We start from the raw sequence: 21,894 nt of genomic DNA, 5'->3' as shown, positions 1-21,894 counted from the left end.
TCGTTGTTTGAGAAGAATAAATGATAGAAACAGTTCATCTCTCCTTTGAGATGCATCTTGCAGAGCCTGAATATTAGGGGTGTAAATCACATCAGGATGTAGTGCTACATTGCTCTTTAAAGCCATCAATCTCCCAGAAGGCAAATCACTCCTGCAGTGAAAATTATATGATGATGAAATTTCACGTATTGTTTTACATTTCTATGAACTCACAAATGCAAACCCAAAAAAATCACGTATTCGAAATGACCAGTATTGATATAGATTCCATTAATTAAAGACTGTTCATGAGCATAAAACAACATCTCCTGACATAAATAACACAACATATTACTTGCATATCCATAACACGAGTTAAATATTATGAATACTAGCGTGTACGCTTTAACTGGCTCCCTGTAACAAGTTTGCTGCCCCCTAGAGTGTAAGAATGAACACTACACAGTGGGTGCAGCGGACTCTTGCATCACTGGCATCAGCCAATGTAAGCACAGATCCAGTACTGTAATAAAACTTCATACAGCTGAAAACTGCACCACAGAAGCCACATGAATAAAAAAAAAAAATACGTGAACATATTATTGTAAAATTCATTCATGGAAATTCCTCCCAACCACTTAAAATAAATCCTCCAGATCACTAATCTAGAACACGATCCGGTTAATATTTAACAAAAGCCCGAGCTGCTCAAACTTTTCTGACATATTGACCTTTATATCGAAAATATGGCAACATGAAGATTAATTTCCTAACTTTGCAACACAAAATGTAATATTTTATTATCTAAATATAAAAATAACCATGAATAATGATAAACAACCAACTGCAAGTCACAAGTGAACCTTTGCTCTTAGCTTCCTCCGAGCTGTTAGCACTCATGCAAGCAAAATGTAGACGACATGTCCACGCACGACACAGTAGACAAACAGTACAAAATGTAATCATCTAGATTGTTGCTGATAACACATCCTGCTATTGAAGTCAGTGTCAGACATCAGCTTAACATCACTACATCATTAATTCCACAGTAAAGGTTTTAAAGTTGGTAAACTTTTATTTTCTGACTTCCTGTGAGCAACAACCCAAAGTTCAAACCTATTTATCTTCAACATTCATCTAATTGTTAGCATGTGATCTCCTGCCTCTTCCTTGTTGTTTGTCATACAAATAACATCTGTGACATACAAGCTTTGCCATGTCACACCTACCAAAATTCTTGAGAGCCCGACCACAGCTGTTGGCGTATGTCCAAATTTTCCCATGCCAGAATGGCAGACATCAGTTGACAAAGGTGACTGCAGCAGAAAAGGCTGAATTACTAGAGTCTATGAGAGCGACAGTCAGGAACAGTCAAGTAAAGGCTGCTAAGTTCAGCCAGTGTAGACAGACGCTTTGTGTACAGAGCAATTCTGCCCTAGCTTTTAGTGTGAGTACAAGTAAAGTTCTCCACCATGTGCAAACAATAGTCTGCCACAAACCCTGAAAGTAAATAGGACTTCAACAACGTCAACCAGAGATTAGACTAAGTGCAGCCACAGTGCTGGAATACATGGCGTCCTTTGATAGGGCCAAAAACAGCAACAGCATTTTATAACATATATTCTTTGCACCAAAATACACATCTTATACTACCACGACAACATGAACTTTAACAAATAAATGAGGCCTATGTAAAGCCAGGTTTCGCATGTTATATATATATCAAATGTTCTCTCTAGTTTGCCATCTAGCAATGTCATTAGTTAAGCTACTTACATGGATGGGTTTCTTCCAGTGTGTCTTTGTCACAAATGGAGCCCCTAAGTGGATGTCATGGCTTCTATCCATATTTAAACTGTCCTAAAACTGCCCGGCTACAGCTTCAAAAGATGCTTCAACTTGACTGACTTCAACAGGTTCGGATTAAACTCCTTGCCACTGCTGTGGCGGCGCTGAATAGTAGACAGATGACTGTGTCCTACTGAGACACCCGAGGTAAAGCTGCCTGCCGACTAACATGACTGACAAAAAAACTCAGATCAGACGTAGTTGAAGACGAGATCCACGGGCCCTCCCGGTGTGTGCTCTCAACATGCAGGATTATCAACCAGAGTATGTCTCAGGTTGCCTACAACGGCAGTGGTAATCTGGCTGAAGCTGCAGAGGTGTCTTGTCACCCGTGTTTTGCCTTCAATCTCTCAGAAAGGCATGTCATTCAACTCTTATCAGTACAATCCTAAATATATCACATGATAGATGGCGTGAGGTGGAGTCCAACACCTCTTCTTTTATAGAAAAGGTCTCCTACTGAGCTGTATGTGCAGGCTCATTCCACCACCATTAAGAGGTCAAAACCCAGAGTACGGCTGGACTGTGAAGGTCAGAGAGTGAAAATATGGTCAGTTTGTCACTGGGGTGGTCCGTGTGTCTATAATAGGAATTCCTGGATAGTATTTAAGTTGCTGCTGTAGTAATATTTGTTATTAAACCATACTGTCTTCACAAACATCATCACTGTGCACATAACTGGTACACTGGATGCAATTTGTTTTATTATCGTCTCTTGAACTGAACAAAGAAATTGCAACCTGCAGAACAACGCCGTCACTGTTGTGAAAAATAACAACATACCAGCACTACCTAGCCTGCTGCTGAAAAACACATTCGCTCAAATCTGGCTGCGCCGTCACTTTCACCCCACAGTCAAAGCAGTGGTAGCAGGGGGTCCTGCTGCCCGGACCTGTGGTTCAACCATCAGGTAAAGGAGGAGAGCTGCTGTTCCGATCCACACTCTACATCACTTATTTTGACCGCGGACAGAGACGAGCTGCAGCAGGGCAGCAGATTCTATCTGTGATGTAAACGTCGCCGCCAGCATCCTGGAGGCGGTGCAGCTGGACCTGCAGGACATGAGCCTCAGAGCTGGACAGAGTAGTGTGCTGATCGGTTCACAGTGAGATTTTCTTATGACTGATGGGTTATGTTTCTTATTACTGAGATGTCACTGGAATTTGAAACTCTTTAGAAATGTTTTAATGACTCCACATCTGAGATCTGAACCGCCCCAACAACTGAAAAACAAACAATGGGCCAAGTGAAACACAATAAAATCTCCTTTTCAGAACCCCATTCAGAACAAGTTGTCGCTTGTTGCCTGATGACACAACATAGAACAGTTCACGATTCATTTTGTAAGAGGGGCGACCAACAAGAAACTCCAACGTTCAATATTAGCACCATGATCCCTCAGCTTCTGACTGACAAAGACATGACTAGTGCGGGTCTGTCACAGGTCCTGACCCCCCCCCCCCCCCCCCAAAAAATAAACATGTAAGAAAACTAGACAAATAGCAGCACTTAAGTAAAAGACACCTTATCTTGCTAGGAAAACAACAGCAAACAAAGGCTAGCGTTGTAGTACAGGTGCTGGAGCTGAGACTTCGATTATGAAAGCTAGTAGGCTTGTCATTTTGACAAGAGGCAAATTAAATGTGCAAGACTTCCTCTCTCCTCCACACTTGTCAGCTGTAACTCTGCGTCCTCGCAGAGCTCATTAAAACGGGTTTCACGACACTGAAGGACATCAGATGGATCCAAGGGTTGTTTTTTTTTTTGAGGTACATCTGGATCTGGATTCTTGCTAATTTGGGGTTGGTTAGGATCTCAAAGTCATTCCATGGAATCAAGCCTCATTGGTCCAACTTCTGAGAGGAGCAGGTCATAATTCATCAGTCTTAGAAAGCATAAAACATGCTGGTTTTGGCCTTCTTGAATCTACTAATGCAACACTGTTCACGAGCACACCTGATCCTCAGCACTTGCTTCAGCACGGAGCTTCTAGGTATCAGTGTTCATCTTGTCTTGAGACACCAGGCTTTGTTTTAATGACTTTTTGATGAGAGACTGCATAAGGAACTGGGTATAACAATGTAGCTTGAACAAGGCAGTGACCATAAGACCGCATGGGGTTAATTGCAGATTGACCTGGTTTTCACAGGGCTCTGATTAAAGTGATATTACTGCTCATCACATTACCAAGCTGTGCCTCAGTATCCTCATCAAACACAATTCCAACTCAGTTTAAGTTGTACAGAGGAGTTCCAGAGGTCAGATTGTACACACTACACTGAAAAGGGGGTGTCTTCTTTTAACTGATGAAAAAATACTTTTCAGCTTGTTCCTCCAAGATGTAGGGGAAAAAAAGGCAATTCTTTCGATGGAGAAATACTACGAGGCAAATGAGGTGTATCTTAAGCTGTGCTTTTTGGCTTGCATGCCATGCAAATCCGCAGAGCTGCAGAAGTTTCCAAAATCTTGTCCCTAATGTCTGACTAATTGTAACAAGCATGTCTCAGAAACCTACAGATGGTGAGTGAGCTGCAGAGTGCGCCGCAGTGATCAGAAGTGAAACGGCCCAATCCAAATTCTCCTCTAATCCTTTTCTCTTCCCACTGCCTCTGCGATACTCAGATCAAGTCAGATTGCTATAAGTGTAAGCCCCATGCAAAGTTTGAGGGGCCTTATGAAACCAATCCGACAATCCAGTTCTAATCACCACAGAGCTCGGCTCTATTCACTTTCCGATTCCCAAAAATATCCCTGGCAGGTTTCTCTTGCCCGCACTCATTTTTAGTGATAAGATGTACCGAGAGGTTTGCATCAAAACGATAAGAGCAGAACAAACACAAGATGGATCTGATACACAGTCTACACCAACTTGTCATTGTCTTCTTCAAACTATTCCCTCCAAAAAGAGGAGTTATACATCGTGCAAAAAATGTTCTAGTGAACAACATTCTTGCAGTGAGTCTCAGAAAGTTTATGATAAAATGTATTACAAACATCTACAGACTTTGGGAAGAGCTGAAATAAGCACATTTCAGCTTATCCTATTAAAAAGCCTGCAAACAGTATTGACTTTCAAAATTCATAGAAGTAGAACTGGCATGTTGCTGAGGATGGCATAAAAATAAATGAATAACAACTGAACCCCACTCAAAGGCTGATGAGCATGAGGTTTCCAGTGCAGTGACTCAACACAGTTGATGATTTTAACAAAGAAGTTTTGCTGTTGATTTGACAATTACAGTTAAGCATTAAGCTGACAATTTTCTGCTCAAGATAGATGTTTAATAATTGAATTAGGCAAACACAATTGTCCTGTGACACAGAGCTGTGTGCACTCTAATTACAGCGGTTAAACAAAAGAATATATTCAGCCGTGAGAGACGATCATTCAGTCACACGGAAGCAGGTTTAGCGACAAGATGAGCAGAGACGCCCAACAAAGAAAGACCAAAGGTCACAGAGAGGTCCATCAGATAAGGTCAGGGGTCAAAGTGCATTCTTCTTTTACCTTGTGCAGTGGAGAGGTGGTGTATGGGAGCGTGGGCTGGAACAGCTGGGACTCTAGCGGTGCAGAGATTCTGGGGTCACTCCCATCTTGTTTCCTACAATCAGACGTGAGAGAACATTCAGTCAGAAAAGGGCACTCGATTTGAGAAGGAGCAGGACGAAGACAAGAGATAATGCCTCGGGGAAGGTTGGTCTCATTTAACAACTGATTGGTTTTTTTTTAACTGTGGTCTGGGGGATTGGGATGGCATTAAGCCCAGATCGGCTCTCTTGTTATTATAAATTTCTTTTTTTTTTTATAGTTCTTTTGTATTAGTGGTCTATTCTTTATAATGAATGTATCTGACTGTGATGAATTCCAACACTTTGTAACAACACTTTATTTGAATTGAATGAGTTTTACAGAAAATATAACATAAACGGACACAATAAAAACAACCTATGGTACTGAAAAAAAGCACGAATTCAGATTAATTCTCTGGGATTTCACTGCAGGGATCCTATTTTTTTGGACTAAGAATCATTCATTTTGTCCAATCTGTACCATGGCGAACCAAACCTGTTGCCCAGATGCTTTCTTCATTCCAAATTCTATATGTTATATAATAATTCCTCTACAAAATTTGAGCTAAAATAAAGCAAACTCCAAATGCTGCTGCATGATTTTCCCCTGTGCAGCTCCTATTTGGCTATTCACACACTTTGGGGATTAAGGAACACATTACTCACAGTTTCACATTAATTGAAACACATCTCTTGTCTCTAACCCGGGAGAATTACACACGGCTGATATAAAAGTGAGCAATCCCATTGTTATGCATCCTTTGCTCCAAATTCAATATCTCTGCCGTGACGGCTTTAAACCCACAGGATTACTGATCGATACCCCTGCTGAGTATGTCACTCTATTGACATCAACAACAAGGCAATTTGTACAGCAGCCTTTCAATTTGTTCAATTAATTGAGTCCAATTGAAGCACACAAAGTGGTCAATCAGTGTGAAGGTGGAACTGCGATAATAATGAAACTGATTATGAATGTAAATTGCTGTTTGTTAGAATCAGAATCAGAATAGCTTTATTGTCACCAAGAGATCGAGCCCAAGGTGAAATTAGTACACTCAATTGCCTGATACAGCGATCACAAATAGTCACAATTATTACTGGTTGATTGGAATAATGGCACACATCAGAAGTAAACAAAGCACATTTACATTTGATTGTGTATGCATGCTAAACTTGAGCAGTCCGTCAACCCTAGGAGCTGCAAACACACTCACATATCCGTATCGATGGTGTGCTGCGTACACCAGCAGGAAAATCACCAAGCTTCTCGTGCAGAGGAACATTATTCAATGCCTTTGATAACTGAGGGAGATATAATGGACAAACCCTGAGTTCAAAACATCTCTCAAGAGGACAGAGTGTGACAGAGTGAGCTGATACAGTATTTAGAGAATCTGAGGAACTCTGCTAGTCATGTGCTCAGGATGCAGATTAGTCAAGCTGCTCCTCTGATGAGAATCAGTTTTCACATACCGTCCACTTAATTGTCTGATCCACTACAACGTCCTGACTTCATTATAAAGCTGACAAACTGGAACTACAGGTTTGTGGTGGGATTGATCAGGAGGAGTTTCTAGTTATCTGCTCACTGTATTTACGTGCACGAGAGGGAGTGCAATGTTAATAAAGTGTAGAATTCATGGCAGAGCTGCTAAACGTTACATTACACATGAACCCAGTGAAGAGTTAATAAGAGATTTCAGAGAAACCAGGAAAGACCCGCATCTGCCAAATGAACTGGGAGCAATACTGAATATGATCATTTTGTCAGTGCACTCAATAAATATGAGGGAAGTGAGGCAAGGAGCTCCAGCGGGGATACAATTGGGCATCATCTGTCCTCCACTGCTAATTAGAACAGATGCAAAATATATGCATGCACATGTGTGCACATATTTCATGCTTTTATTTCTAGCAGTTGTAGTTCTGGTTAGATGGGCAGGGATGTGCTTCTCTGGTGTCTCAACAGCTCTCCGTGGTTGTTAAAACATACATCACATGAAAAGAAACACACAAAATGTCTAGTACAAACTCTTCCATCAAAACAAGAACGTCCAGCCCTCTCATACTCGCCCACCCTTACACACACACACACACACACACACACACACACACACACACACACACACACACACACACACACATACACAGACACACACACCTGCCCTTCTCTGCGCAGTGTTACCACGTAAGCTCTCTTGCAGATCAGTTTGCAGCACTAAGCCACGGCTTCATCCCAACATCACAACAAATTACATAACACACCCCAGCTGGTAAGCAACGCACCACTGAAATCAGCCGTGTGAAGAAGTCACTGTAAGTCATCTACATGGCCTGATGGCCTGTGTGGAGCAGAGAAGCAAACTTACTGAGTGTGGCAGCTGGACGCTCCCTGGGAAGTCCGGACAGTGACCAGCGCTGGGCCAGATGACTCACTGCCTATGTTACTCCTCTAGTTAAGCGTCTCACTCACTCTCCTGCGCTCTCTCTCACAGTTAGCTCTCTTGTCTCTCCTTTTTTATTCTTCTCTCTCTCAGCTCCAGTCAGATCAGATAACCTGCTGCCTCACATCACCTGCTGGCCACACTCTCAGCTCTTCAGACTGGCACACTCTCCTAGTGAAGCATCCTCTCTACCACCACTAACTCTCCTCCCTCACTCTGTCTCTCTCTCTCTCTCTCTCTCTCTCTCTCTATCTCTCTCCTCCCCTCCCACTCAGTCTCTCACAAACACATATGTGCTCTTTACTTGTCACTTCCTCCATCTCCACCCTCTCTGTCTGCCCTCCAGCATAATGACATGATCTAATACTCATCCGAAACCCTAAACTCTAACACCACCACCATCTTTATTTTCCTCAAAGTGGGAGATCCTCCCCCATCATCCTTTTTAAGTGTCAACTGAACTCTGAAGCTCGGAGAGCGAAAGGAGAACAGGGCTGACTGGGGTAAAGGGGGTTGCCTTGATTCCCCACGCTGCCTCGCAAGCCAGCTAGGGCTGTTGCTGTGGCAACGACATCAGAAAAAAAACAACACCCACATGCACATTCATGTTCAAAATGATGATGACTTATACTATGTGATTATGTCCAGCGTTAAGCTCCCGAAGGTGAACAGCCATTGCATCCTCCTAATGCGCGTATGAGAAAGCATGTGTGGAAAGGTTTTAATTACACTAATGAGTCTCATTCAATCCCTGCTGAACATGTGCGTTTTCCTCCGCTAAGCCAACATCCGCATTTCCCAGCAGACCTGCGACTAATGTCGCCAATTTGGCCTTTTTCTACTAAATCCCTGCTAAATAATGCACCGAAGCGATGAGAGAGGAAACTCATCGTTCTTTACAAAGAAAACATCCTGATGATCAAATATCCACCAGTGTGTGTGTTTCTGTGTACTGAAGTTGTGAGAGATAACAAGAGATTACAGCATAGTTGTTATAATGTGCTCCATTAAGAACTTTGTTTTGTAATAAACAAAAAAAAAAATAATCCGCTCACTAGCTTAGTCGTGAAATAACACTGTATAATAACACTGAACGAAATTTACTCATGTCGACAGTAACAGCTGTTTTTATGTACTTTTATAATCCCAGAGGGAAATTAGAATGCTCGATTTGACCTGCTGGTCGGGGTGAGGCACCGTCCTCAGGAGCACTTCATCTGTAGATGCTCATGGAAGGGAAACGCCAACTGATGTCACTGCTATTGTAGAACAATAATCGCTCTCCAAATCCCTCCAAATAAAACCTGTAGATTTTATATATGTGATTAAATGTTTGATTTAAAATCAGGAAATGAAAAGTTTGCATTCATCTGAAATGAAAATGCTGTCTGTGAGGGCTTTGTCGATGGCGCTTTGACATAAAACACATCAACAGATAAGAACAGCCAGATTTCGCTTAAATGTCCTGTTTAAAATCTGATTAGCACCGGGTGGCTTTTAACATGGATCATTGCAGCTGGTACCAATCAAATCAAAGCATTTAAAATGACAGAATGGGACCTCAGTGAGGGCTCAATATTCTTGTATACGCTGATTAAATAAAAAAAAATCACAGAAGAGGAAAATCCTGAGCCACATTAAGCTCTTTTTTGGTGCAGGGGAAGATATTTGGTTTTGAATTAAGACCATCCCTTCGGCTCCAACTTCCCCTGCAGAATCCCAAAGTAAATCCCTTTGGAACAGGCACCACTGCCAGGGATTCCCATCCCATTAGCCCAGTAAAATGGCCTGTGGTCACTCCCTCTCTCCTGCCCCCATCTCTTATCCTCTGGGAATTGCTGAAATCTCCCACCCCTTTCTCAACCTCCCTCACTTTCAATTTGTCACCCCCTCTCTTCTTTTAAGCACCAGTGTTTCAACCCACGATAATTCCCAAAGGATTAGGGCGACCCAAATCAAGAGACAGCAACTGTTCATGGAGGTTGATTAATATAAATAAAAACAAATGTTCCTCCCAAATAAAACTCGCTTTGTTAACAAAATAAAACCAGCGAGCAGCAGAGATTGTAATCTGTATGATGTGTGTGTCGGACGCATGTGTGACCACCCTGTGACCCACAGAGGCAATAAAATGTTTAGCACCCCAGTCACAGACACATTATACACCAGTAACATGTCAGAGGTGTACAGCAGGCAATGTGGCTGCTGTTGTGAAATATGAATGAATGGTTATTTATGCATACCCACTGAGTGCCTCCCACAGGTTGAGATTTAATTAGTGGTGCTCGACCTCAAGGGGGAGAAGGGGATGGGGGTGGGTGGGGAACTACTAGCTGCACTGAGCCACCAGAGGCAGTTGCAGAAGAGAGCAGCAGTGAATTTACAAGCTGTGTGATGCCAGGAAAACCTCATTCCAGTAAACGCTGCTTCCTTGCATTGAACTGCACTTCCACACGGAACCAAAATATCATACATTCCCTCTCTCGTTATAACATGTAAGATTTTCATTAAATCATGCGAACTGTGCGTTTCTCTTTGATATTTTTGTTTTTTCTAATGCTTCAATTAAGATTTAGGGGGGAAATATATCATGTAATCTGTGAATAAAGACCCAAGTCAGTCTCATAGCCACAGAAATACGCTGGATGTACTCAGCCCAAGGGTTGTCATGCTGATTTCAGATTTTGTTGAAACCTACCCCCGGTCTCTCTTAAACAAATAGGCCGTGGTTAATCAAGCCTGTGGTTTGTTTGCAAGGCAAAGTGGGAGTGCAGACTGCTTCCTAACTTTTGAAGAAACTTTAAATCCCCACCATGATTTCCCTGCAGTGCACCTCAACCCCACTGGGACTGTGATTGGGGTTGTTCTGAAAATCACGCAGTTTTCTTTTTTTTGGTCTTTTTTTCTTTTTTTTTTTTTGGAATGTCTTGTTTTTAACCGGGTAATGATGCTACATCAGGTTGGCATGTCAGCAGATATTCAAGGCAAACTATTCATGTTTGAATAATTATATCTTCTCATAATAAGTCATAAATCTATGCAAGACATATCAGCCCTGAATATTTCTCATTTTCATGATTAAATGGATAATTAGGTGGAACCGGAATTAGCAGCTCCCCGATGCAGCTGCACACTGATATTTTTTCAATGCTAACACTTGTGTTAGCATGATAGTGGAACTCTGTAGAGTGCCAACACTCACTAAAAGCTGGGGTTTTTTTGGCAATTTTGAATGATTCTGTCCAAATATTTGATGGGTTCTTCCTTGGCCTGACTGGGCTCCACCCTTTTTCCAAGATTCCTGAATAATCAGCCGGGGCAATTTTGTGCAATCCTTCTGACAGAAACACAGACACACAAACTGACAGGTACGGATGGAATCACAACCTCCTCCTTCAGCTGAGACTGTTGTCATCATCAGATTTGCTGCAGGATGAGCAAGGTTATTAGTTCAAACAAATAAATAAAAAACAATTATTCAAACTTTTATCGCATCCACCTATCAGTGCTAACCAGCTGATGGTGCCTCTATTTTTGAATGAGCAGGAAGATTATCTACACATTAAATTTTAGTAATATTAGATGCCCTGTAAAAACGCACCCTACTGTTTTGAAATTTAACGAACCAATTTTGAAAGGAGAGCATGCAAGATCATTGTAGTCCAATGTAAATTGTGTGCAGATCACAGATCTTTACTCAGTTAAATAACATCAGAAATTTTGAAACACCCACTATGACAGCAATGTGAGGCTCATGCAAATATCCCCTCCAAAGATGAGTCAGCGCAGAGGGTGACTGAGACGAGTGTGCTCTTCATCAGGCCTGTAACCTTTATGGATACAGAAAAGTACTAGTTTGACATTCACACACAGGTGCACAAGCAACTTTTCGGATAAGGGACTCTAGCGGTGTAACAAAAAAAACTTTTGGCAGGGGATAGTGAATAAAATAATATTACTTTAGAAAAGACTGATGGGTAATTGGTTGACTCATCACAATGATGAGTAACACTCCTTGACAAAGTCTGGACCAAATTGACGGACTGATGCAGGCTGACAAAACACAGAGCTCAAGCAGCAAGCAGGAAGACAGGTCCTGCACAACTAAGCAAACTAACCAAAAGAAAACAACGACTGTCAAGAGACACACTGGAGACAAAAGCAGGCAAACAGAACTGGAGGGCCACAAAGAACAGAACTAAAATACCAAGTGAACTAATCACATCACAAAAAACAGGTGGGAGAACACGAGGGCCTGGAAAGGAGACAGGGAGAACAGGTTGGCGTTGATGAAGACTGATGAACCAATAAGGCAGTATGAGGTCAAAGACAGACAAAAAAACAACCAAGATACAAGCAGGAAGTGATAACAAAATAAAAAAAACTAAAAAAAAGGGACTCAACAGACCAAATGGGACTGTCCCTACTGAGCTAGTGTGCCTTAAATTAGGATAAAAGGTGTACTGAAACAAATGAGTAATTCGTGCCCCCCCCCCCCCCGACCACTTGGTATTTCACAAGTGCGTTGTTTTTCAGAGGAACTGCAGAGGTCAGACAGCAACACTCTCAGGTGGGTGCGCTGCTCAGGGATCGTGTTCCCCCGTGTGTCATCACACATTAGGATGATGACACTGAAGAGTTCCGATGTTTGGAGCTGGCCATCCTCTTAGATCTTTACAAATTCATCCTGAAGCAACAACACCTGATGCCTAGGTCACCATCATCCAACAGCCAGAGAAAGATGGAGCACATGTGCCATGAATTACCACACAAATAGACCCTGGAATTGGCCTGTTCCCGGGGTTCTCAACCCCCCATTCAGGTCTACCTCAAGCATTCAAACAAATGGAAGGATGATTGTCTCTGAGGTGGGACAATTTCTATGAGTGGTGCTTGTATCTTGTTACTTGTCTTGTGTGCCTATGGCAACATTTCATGCCCCAAAGGCTTTTCAGATAAGCCTTTATTTCTATTCCAAAAATCATTCATTTTGGTGGAAGTTAGGTCATTTTTACCCCCCCCCCCCCAAAAAAGCCCAATTTCCAAAGGTGTGGGAGCTCTAAAGGTTATCATTGCAGCAATCAGACAAAATCAAATATTGGACAAAATTCAAAAATGCCAGTACTCTATAAGTCTGGTTTGTTCACTGGGGAATTCAAGCTGTCACAGCACCTTTAAACAAACAGTCAGATCCTGGAGATCCTATTCAGCAGCTCTTATCACCACATTCACAACACAACAGCTGTTTCAAGTGCGTTTTAACCACAATACAGGCCAGTAATGGAAAACATAATGGCAGCATGAACTAATCCAAGGAAATATGAAAATATTAGTGGGATGTGAAATGTGAGGAAAATCCTGGATGCCTACTCTGGGGGGCCCCAACCCCCCTGACAGCTGGCCGCATTCAGTATGCATTAAACAGCCAGGTACAGCAGGTGGGTTTGAATAAAGCATGTTCATTCTACCACTAGGACAGAATTTACAGCTCGCTTATCTCGAACATTGTCACGGTCCAGATTTCCATTGGAAACCCCCTCCCCCAGTGGAAATCACATCCATGCAGATGTCTTTAGCACAGCAGAAGGTCACTGCGGGGTCATTTTGCGTGCTTTTGTGTTTGATATTATAGGTCACCATACTTTCCCTTATCCTTTATTTTCTTATTCCTTCCTTTCCTTTCCTTTCCCACAAATGTATATCATTTCATCATCATCATCATCATCATCATCATCATTTCAGTACAGTTTTTGATTAAAATTTGAGTACCGACACAAGAATGAGGATTCCGTCCAATATTTTGAATCATTGTTAGATTGAAATTAAGTATAACATGAAGTATTTTATTCCATATCAAAACATTTTCCTCCTTCATCCCTCACCAACTCCAAAGATAATTTGATGAAGAGTTTCCTTTTGTGGCTCAGCATGTACACAGTACATAGCTCGTCAATGAACTGACAGTGTAAAAGTGTATGAAAAACCGTAATCAAGGTAAAGTTTGACGTAATTGTGATAAAGATTTGGAGTCATATCAGCTCTGCAAAACTCACTGAAAGTTTAAGGATTCATTCTTGCACCACAGAATGGGTTGGTGTGTGTGTTGAAAGTGTCATTGAACAGGCTCCACAAGAGAAATCTCCAAATATTTTATCAGGAAAAAAAACAAATGGCGGCACGGTGGTGCAGTGGTCAGCACTGTCGCCTCACAGCAAGAAGGTTGTGGGTTCGAGTCCCAGCTCGAGCACGGGATCTTTCTGTGTGGAGTCTGCATGTTCTTCCTGTTCCTGTGTGGGTTCTCTCTGGTACTCCAGCTTCCTCCCACAGTCCAAAGACATCAAGAGGGGACGAGGCTGATTGATACTCTAAATTGACAGTAGGTGTGACTGTGAGTGTGAATGGTTGTCTGTCTCTATGTGTTGGCCCTGTGATGGACTGGTGACCTGTCCAGGGTGAACCCCACCTCATGCCTGAAAGCTGCTGGGATAGGCTCCAGCCCACCCCCCCCCCCCCCCCCCCCATGACCCTTAACAGGATAAGTGGAAGAAAAAGCATGGATGGATGGAAATAAACAAAAAACATGAGCTATAAAGATATTTTTCTCTTTCATCTTTTAAAAGCATGCTGTCGTGTGAATGTTATGTTTTTTTAAGACATCTTGTGCTGCTGCTGGATAGCAGGTGACATGCTAGGATTTGGATTATGGAGCCGGGTGGCATGAGGGGCAAGCTTGTCACTTTAGTTCTATATTTGTTCAGACAGCAGGAGACTCACAGAGAGACAGCCTGGTCTGAGCGGCCTTGACAATTTGCTCTCCAGACAACTCAGCTTGACATACACACACCAGCATGCACAAGCAAAGTGACACCCAGCCAGGCCTCAGAGTGCATTGACACAGCGGCGAACGCGTATGTAGACAATACAGACAGAGGATGATGCAGAGTGACATCTCTTGGGAAATCAGTGAACAGGAGTGTTTGCAGCGTCCCCTCTTAAGTGTTAATGGGCGGAAAGAAGCAGGACCGAAAAAAGATGAGATAGGACTAGAATTTAAAAAGCATCATAAAAATAGAACGAGGAATCACATCACACCATTTGGAATAAATAGCAAGGTCATCCAGCAGAGATAAAATAACCTGCTTTTGGAATGCTAGTCCCCACTGAGAACAAAACAATATATATTTGATCACAGTGTGGGGGGGGGGGGCATGTCCTGCCAAATGAGAAATTTTTTTTTTTTTAGATATTGATGACGTCAGCCCATCAACCCAAGATACTGTGGCTCCTGGAACAACTAACAGTTGAATGATATAAATCATGTTGCTAGAACAGGAGAAAATCTGCATCACAGGGCAGGTTGGGCTGATGGCTGATACCAACAAATGCAGGACTTTGTGGTTGGAGACAATATTTGACTCGCATTCATGTCTAAATATTTTCTCAGCCTTAACCAAGTGTTTAATTTTTCTTCAACCAAACTTTACAGTGGGAGACAGGTTTTCGTCTCCAAGTCTGAAATCTTTAACTCTTGGGCAGCAGTGAGAACGGCTGCTAACGGACCGGTTACTTTTGCACAACATGCTTTGCCATTTGCCATGTGCATGCTGAATAGTCCTCTGTGTTGAAACAAACCAGAAATGTAAACAATCACTTTGTACCAAGCAAAAAACTCAATAAAATCTTTAAAAAGTATGTCTATGCTCTGAGCAACATTTCTTATTTGTGTTGAACTGATTCATAAGTTTTTCCTCAAATCCCTGGTGAGTTAGAAGGGTCATCCTGCATTCTTGTGTTTCTGGCAGGGCAACATTTACAGCTACACGCTGTAGAGACCGACCCATGAGTCTTGTTTCAGGTCTGTATTACTGGTGATACAATGATCCTTTGCATTCATCCCTTGCTTTAACCCATCCTCTGAGGAGCAGTGAGCAGTGATGCCTACTGCACGTTAATAGTGCCTTGCTGAAGAGCACTGACAGGATTATTAACCTACATGTCTTTGATGGTCGGGAAAACCGGAGACACAGAGAAGCCCCACACAAACATGGCGAGAACATACAAACTCCACCCAGAAAAAAACATGGAACACTGCTAACGAGTGAGCCACCGTGCCACGACTGATTTACTTCTATTTTAATGTCTTCTTTGCTTTGCTCTGATCTTAATTACAACCAATAGAGAGCAGCTGTCACTTACTAACCCTACAGATCATTTTCAGTGCTTGTATTTTTGTAGGACAATCTTGCAGCCAGACTCCAGGGTGATAAAACCACAACAGTATTTTTAAGTCCTTTCAGCATAATTTGAACCCCTCGCTAATGTCAAGTTAACGTCTGGCCTGAATTCATCCTCGCTTGCAGAAGTGGTCCCCCCCGTCCTATATGAAGGTTGGGGGGAGTTGAACCGTGAAAAGCACTGTGAGATCAGTAGCCAGGTTCCTTTAAAGAATGAGCAGGGAGTTAGACAAAGGACAGCCTGCTACAGTAATCCATCATGCTCTGGGACAGAAAGGCAGAGTGCACTTTAGATATCTGTGCACACATATGTAGGAAAAAGTGAAAGACTCTTATACAACATCTCAGTATAGCCATTACCCACATGAAGCCTCCTCTCCTATTTCCTCCCATCAGGGGAGCTTAGCAGAAACGGATTACAACCAATTACAAGCCTCCCCTGGAGAGAGAGGAATGGGGCTCGAGGATCATCTGTTTATTGTGTATGACCCACAATGACCAGACAGAAGATGGTCATTTCATATATTCATATATTCATATTTAATCAACAACATAATTTGAAGGATCAACAACAAACAATTCCTGATATTAAATACACAAAAGACAAGAGGTCATCATTCCCTCCTGAGCACACAAAGAGAGTTCTGAGAGGATGTTAGCGCTGACGGATACGATGAGAGAACACGTCAATTGTACATTACACAACGGTTCTTACAGCTATATTTTTGAAAATATCACCTGAAAAGTACAACACAAAGGATACAAAGTGATTTAAAACTCACATAAGTTAATGTAACTCTCTTCCCAAAGGGAATCACCCAGCAACAGCCATGTGCACCCTTGCTTTTTAGAGAATGCAATGGTCAATTATGTCTTGAAGATTGAGCTAACTTACACCCTTTGGAGGCAGGAATGCATGAGGGAGGTAAGTTTCATTCTCATGTGCCAGTTGAAGATGGAGTCAATTATGCAGTTATCATCAAAGCTGTTTTCAGACGGCTTGAAGAATTTCCTTGGCCTTTGAATTCAGAAAGGTGAGCATGGCATTTTCCAAGACTGTGCACTTAAACTTTAGCCACCTGAGCGTTTAGTAGACTGTTCTAATTTTGAGCCAAATCCTGTTCAGAATATATTAGCTTCAAGAAGTTTTTGGCTTTGGCTCTCCCGGTTCATAGAGGGTTTTTCTTTTCTTTAATCTCATCCAATGATTTTAGGTTCAGTATAGCCTCAGTACAGCATAAATGAAGAATCTTCTCCAGAAGCAGCTGTTTGTGAGATATCTGATGATGCTTTCACTGCTTCTTTATCATTTCTCCACAGGTTTTGTTGTGCACAAATGGATATGACCTGCCGAGTGTGAATGCTGATGATTGTGTATAATAATTTCAGTTTAATCGTCACAGTAGGAACGATCTGCAAATTCATCACGCAGAGTTTGTTGAACTCCTCTCTTCTTTGAAGAAGAACATATCCTTGTTAAAGGAATATGACTGGAAGGACCAAATATATTTGTTGTTATGTGAAGAGCAGCAAACATTGCATTTTAGTGTTCTATTCTGTCACTTGTTCTTTATTCCTCCTCTTCAAGTTAACAGATCTTTTATCTCCTAGATTCTCTGTTTCATCTATTTTTTGCTCCAGTGTCTTTGGTCCTCCTCTGTAGCAGGTGGTGCAGTCATTTGTGTACTGCAGTCTCTGCAAAGAAGCCCAACCTCTGCTGAGTAATGCAGGCCTTGCTAGTTGGATGGATCCTCCTGAATTTGTATTCCAAAGGGAACGACTGATGATACCGCAGCGAGGAACTGCTTAACCTGCTGCAGCCAATCAGGTAGGTTGTTGAAAGCAAGATATTCCCCACCTAAAGCTTTCATAAATAGTCCATCTGCAGTGATAAAAGACTGCATGCTGAACTCCCTGCCTACTTCCATGTACCACAGAGCAGCACTCCTGTCTTGCCAGCACTGCAGCAATGGCAGAGCAGTTAAGCAATAAGACCAGACTGAGTATCTGTTTCCCCAATGTGGCCCATCTGCTGTTTTACTCGTTCATTCATCTCACTTACACTCGACTTGGTGGACTGATTCACACATTTAAAATGTGCCACACCAGGCTGAGTCAGGCACCATGAGCAACACCCCAGACAGACACAAACTTTATGAACTGTAATATTTGTTCAACACATTTCCATTCCCCCGAAGTGTTGTCACGTCATCATTTACCAGGTTTAATATCAGAGAGAGAACAGAAGCAGAACAGCTCACCATTTGCTTCTTGCTTTGGAGAAAGTCTTATCCACCCTGGAAAAGAGCACATGAAAGTAGAGCTATTATAAACAGTACTCATTCAATATTTACCTGCAAGTTACCACTCAATGTTAATGACATATAATCTCCAAACCATAATCACGACATTTGAGTTAAACATCTGTCCTAAAGTGTATTTAAACAGAGTGAGAACAGCATTTCAAGAGAATTAAAAGCTGATAACACCGCGAAAGTAAACACTGAGAGAGCACAAACAGCACAGTATTAAAGAGGCTACAGAATATGAACATGTCATCAGAATCTTTTCATAAAGGTTTTTTTTTTTCCAGAAGCGAAAAAGTGATCCAGAACATGATTCATTCCATTACTGGAAGCTTAATACTTTTCTCTGTAATTAAGATACATGGCCTCATCAAATGTAATCAAAACATACTCTGCTTTTTTTTTTTTTTTTTTTAATTCATTGAGGCTATCAACCGTTATTGAAAATCAAGATGATTTCCAGGAGCTAAAACATTCTTCTGTCAAAATTTTCCCATGTACCCTAGAATTTGATTGATATTTGTCTACGGCGTGTCCAGAAACAGAACAATAGCTTCATAAATCTGCCAGTGATCAACAACAGTCTTCAAGATATATGATTTATTTTTTCATTTCACATCTAAGTAGTGCAAATAAAACTTCTAGAGGGCCGGTGGACAAAAAAGTCCACTGGGCTGAGAGAAGTTTGTTGTGCAGTGGGCTGAGTTACCCTCAAATAACTCCTGACATCTGCCGAAGGATGAAAGGGCACTGATTGTTCTCTGTGCTGGATTGGAACAGCACTATAATGCTCATCACTCACTGCCAGCCAAGAAGAAAACATTGTGTGCCCTTAAGTCACTTCAGATAAACAAATTTAAGCTGTGATCCCCGGAAACAATTAAGCAGATGATGCAGCGTTAGGAACTCCTCAACCAAGAGTGCAGTGTTCCTCTCTGCCAATAGATGGCAATGTGTGTGCTGAAGAAAAATCAGCTCTGTGTCTGACAGGCAAGGCTCTCAAGTGCTCTATCATGATTTATATCCCAAAATACAGTTTTTACTACAGCAGTTTCCTCAGATGCACACATACTCACACCTCAACATCTCTTGGGATTTAGTGCTTTGTGTCTAGGATGTAGGATTCTGATAAGAGTTGCGCCACGACACAGGGAGTGTAGGCATGTCTCTTGTGATAACTGGTGATGCTGACACATGGGAAAGGGAATGTTTAGTATGTCGGGGCTTCAGCCACTACTTCATATTGGCCTCTTTAGAAATTCTCATAGGATCCATAAGACTGTTTTTAACATTCTTCTTCTTTTGCCCCCCCCCCCCTGCTGCCGCCGCCGCTGTCTTCTATGTCTGTATATGTCGGGTTTCATCCTTCAGTCTACACTAATAGAGCCACAAGAGGCCAGACATCTTACTCATCTTGCCCTGGTCAGATGACTCTTGATGTATCAGATACATGGATTGAAAAAATACAAAAACACAAGCTTGAGTAAGTTGGAATGCCATGTTTTCTTGCCACTGACACAGATGCGCTCTATTTATAGGGTGTGTATGAGATAACTGTGATTAGGCGCTAGGCTTGACTTAGAGGAGCCTCAGGTTTATTCATGAATACAGTAGCTTGATTTAGAATGAAAAGTCAAAAAGTTTGTACTTCTTGTTTTGTTGTGAGAGAGTCTGAAATGATAACTGAAAGCATCAAGCTTCCTCCTTCTTAGAAAACCGTGTTAGTGAGGAGGAAACAGACCCTGGGGTCTGTTCACTGTACTGTGGAGTCACAAATCAGCAGAACTCGGTTGTTATAGTACGTATATCGTCACCCGTTTTCCTTCAGTGCAGACAATCACTCGTCATTTTCAACGCCAGGACTGCGAGTGACATATAATGACACAGAGATGGATTTTGTGGTGCTGCTGTAACTCAACCCTGCCACCAGGGTTAATTCCTCTGAGCCTGTCAGACATGGGTGGACAGAATAGATACACATCCTTGGGAGAGAGCCAGAGTACTTACAGGCTGTTGGATCTGCAAAGCTGAGCATCAGGAGAAGAAACCTGTTTTCATATGTCCTGCATCACCAAGAATAACATTTACTAAACCTCATCCTGCTGCTCAAGTTTCATGGGATTCCCATGAAATGAAATCAACCTGGGTGTGTCCAGATTACTGGATAAAGACTGCAAACCATAATACCAAAACCAATACAGGACATCTGCAATGAACAGAACCCTTAAAAAAAAAATTTAAAAAACAGAAGATGATACCAAGGAGATGAAACCTTCGATCGACAGAGTGAAACAAATGAGCGGGTAAAGATTTGATACAGTAAGATTATGATTGAATATGCTAATTAGGGCCTGAGCCCGGAGGTACTCGGGGGTGAAGACCCCATTATGTTTTATTTTCTTGTGCTAAACAACATCATGTCTGACATCAAGCTACTAGCTTGAGAAGAAGCTGGAGACAAAGCTGAATGCCTTCATTCCTGTCAGTCACGTTACATTCCTCAGTGTATCCGAACATGTGAAGAATTTTAAGTGTGTCAACTGATTATAATCTACGTGAGGACTGACGACAAAAGTGCAACATTTCAAAATAAATGCATTATTTAATTTGTATTACATGTTAGCTAGCAACAAGCTCATTGAATTTCAAATAAATCAAACATGGCATCACTGATGTTCTTCAAAACTAGGCAAGGCAATTTTATTTGTATAGCTCGTTTTTACAAACAGTTTGTCTCAGAGGGCTTCACATGGCATCATAACAACATCCTCTGCCCTTAGACCCTCACATCGACTGAGGAAAAACTCCATAGAAAACCCTTTTAACAGGGGAAAAATCAGAGAAACCTCAGGGTGAGCGACAGAGGAGGGATCCCTCACCCAGGATGGACAGACGTGCAGTAGATGTTGTTACAGACAAGAAACATTTATAATACAGAATGTGGGAAACATGGAAATGTTAACAACAGCTGAAGAAGGAAGCTTCTGGTAGGGGAGGCAGGGAGGAGGAAACTACTCGCCATGTCCAGGTTTCAGGACATTAGATTACTTCAGGGGAGCAGTACAGAGCCATTTTATTTTCATTTTGTATCTTCTTTACGTTTGAGCGTCGGTCAGGATTCTTCTCAGTAGTTTGGGAGATTACTATAACATCTTTTTTGTTGACTAAAACATTGCACCCAACCTTGCATCAGCATGAGGTTTAGTGGAGAATGACTTCATTTTTATTTCTGAGCAAGCTAACTTTGACTCATCCCTTTGAGATATTCATTTGGAAGCGCAAATCAAACCTGAATTGAGCAGAATATCAACCAGATTAAGAAGTAGAAGAGCTGACAGCAGCAAGATGTGCAACACTCTTGGCCTTATCAGCAAAACAAAGCATATTCTGTCCAGCTCTGAAACAGCAGCTGTTCGGGTGGACAAAGTAGGTTATAACAAATGTGCTCAAGCCAATGCATTTGTGGGCCTTGTGTCATATTTCACATTCAAATCTCACAGTGAAAACAAT

General features: G+C 41.9%; 1 protein-coding gene across 13 annotated transcripts in view; it reads right to left on the bottom strand.

Moving 5' to 3' along the window:
- Positions 1-21,894, bottom strand: part of rap1gapa (RAP1 GTPase activating protein a) — a 57,761-nt gene that overhangs the window by 13,530 nt on the left and 22,337 nt on the right. For 9 of the 13 annotated variants that reach the window (XM_086213418.1, XM_086213410.1, XM_086213412.1 and 6 more), the window contains exons 2-3: positions 18,340-18,375; positions 5,336-5,429 (exon numbers count right to left, since the gene is read on the bottom strand). Coding sequence is in view for 10 of the 13 variants with exons in the window: in XM_086213410.1 (XP_086069536.1) it covers positions 5,336-5,429; positions 18,340-18,375 (130 nt within the window). In the remaining 3 variants the exon portion in view is untranslated. Of the gene's footprint in view, positions 1-1,208; positions 1,663-1,755; positions 2,978-5,335; positions 5,430-7,769; positions 8,071-18,339; positions 18,376-21,894 lie in introns of those variants that run through there. The other 4 variants (XM_086213417.1, XM_086213421.1, XM_086213414.1 and 1 more) reach the window with 3 other exon arrangements.

Source organism: Aulostomus chinensis, chromosome 9 (assembly GCF_037954235.1).
Source record: "Aulostomus chinensis isolate RoL2024-O1b breed Wild chromosome 9, RoL_Achi_v1.0, whole genome shotgun sequence".
Taxonomy (NCBI): Eukaryota; Metazoa; Chordata; class Actinopteri; order Syngnathiformes; family Aulostomidae; genus Aulostomus; species Aulostomus chinensis.
The sequence above is the reverse complement of the archived record's forward strand: the minus strand, read 5'-3'. Positions and strand labels throughout refer to the sequence as shown.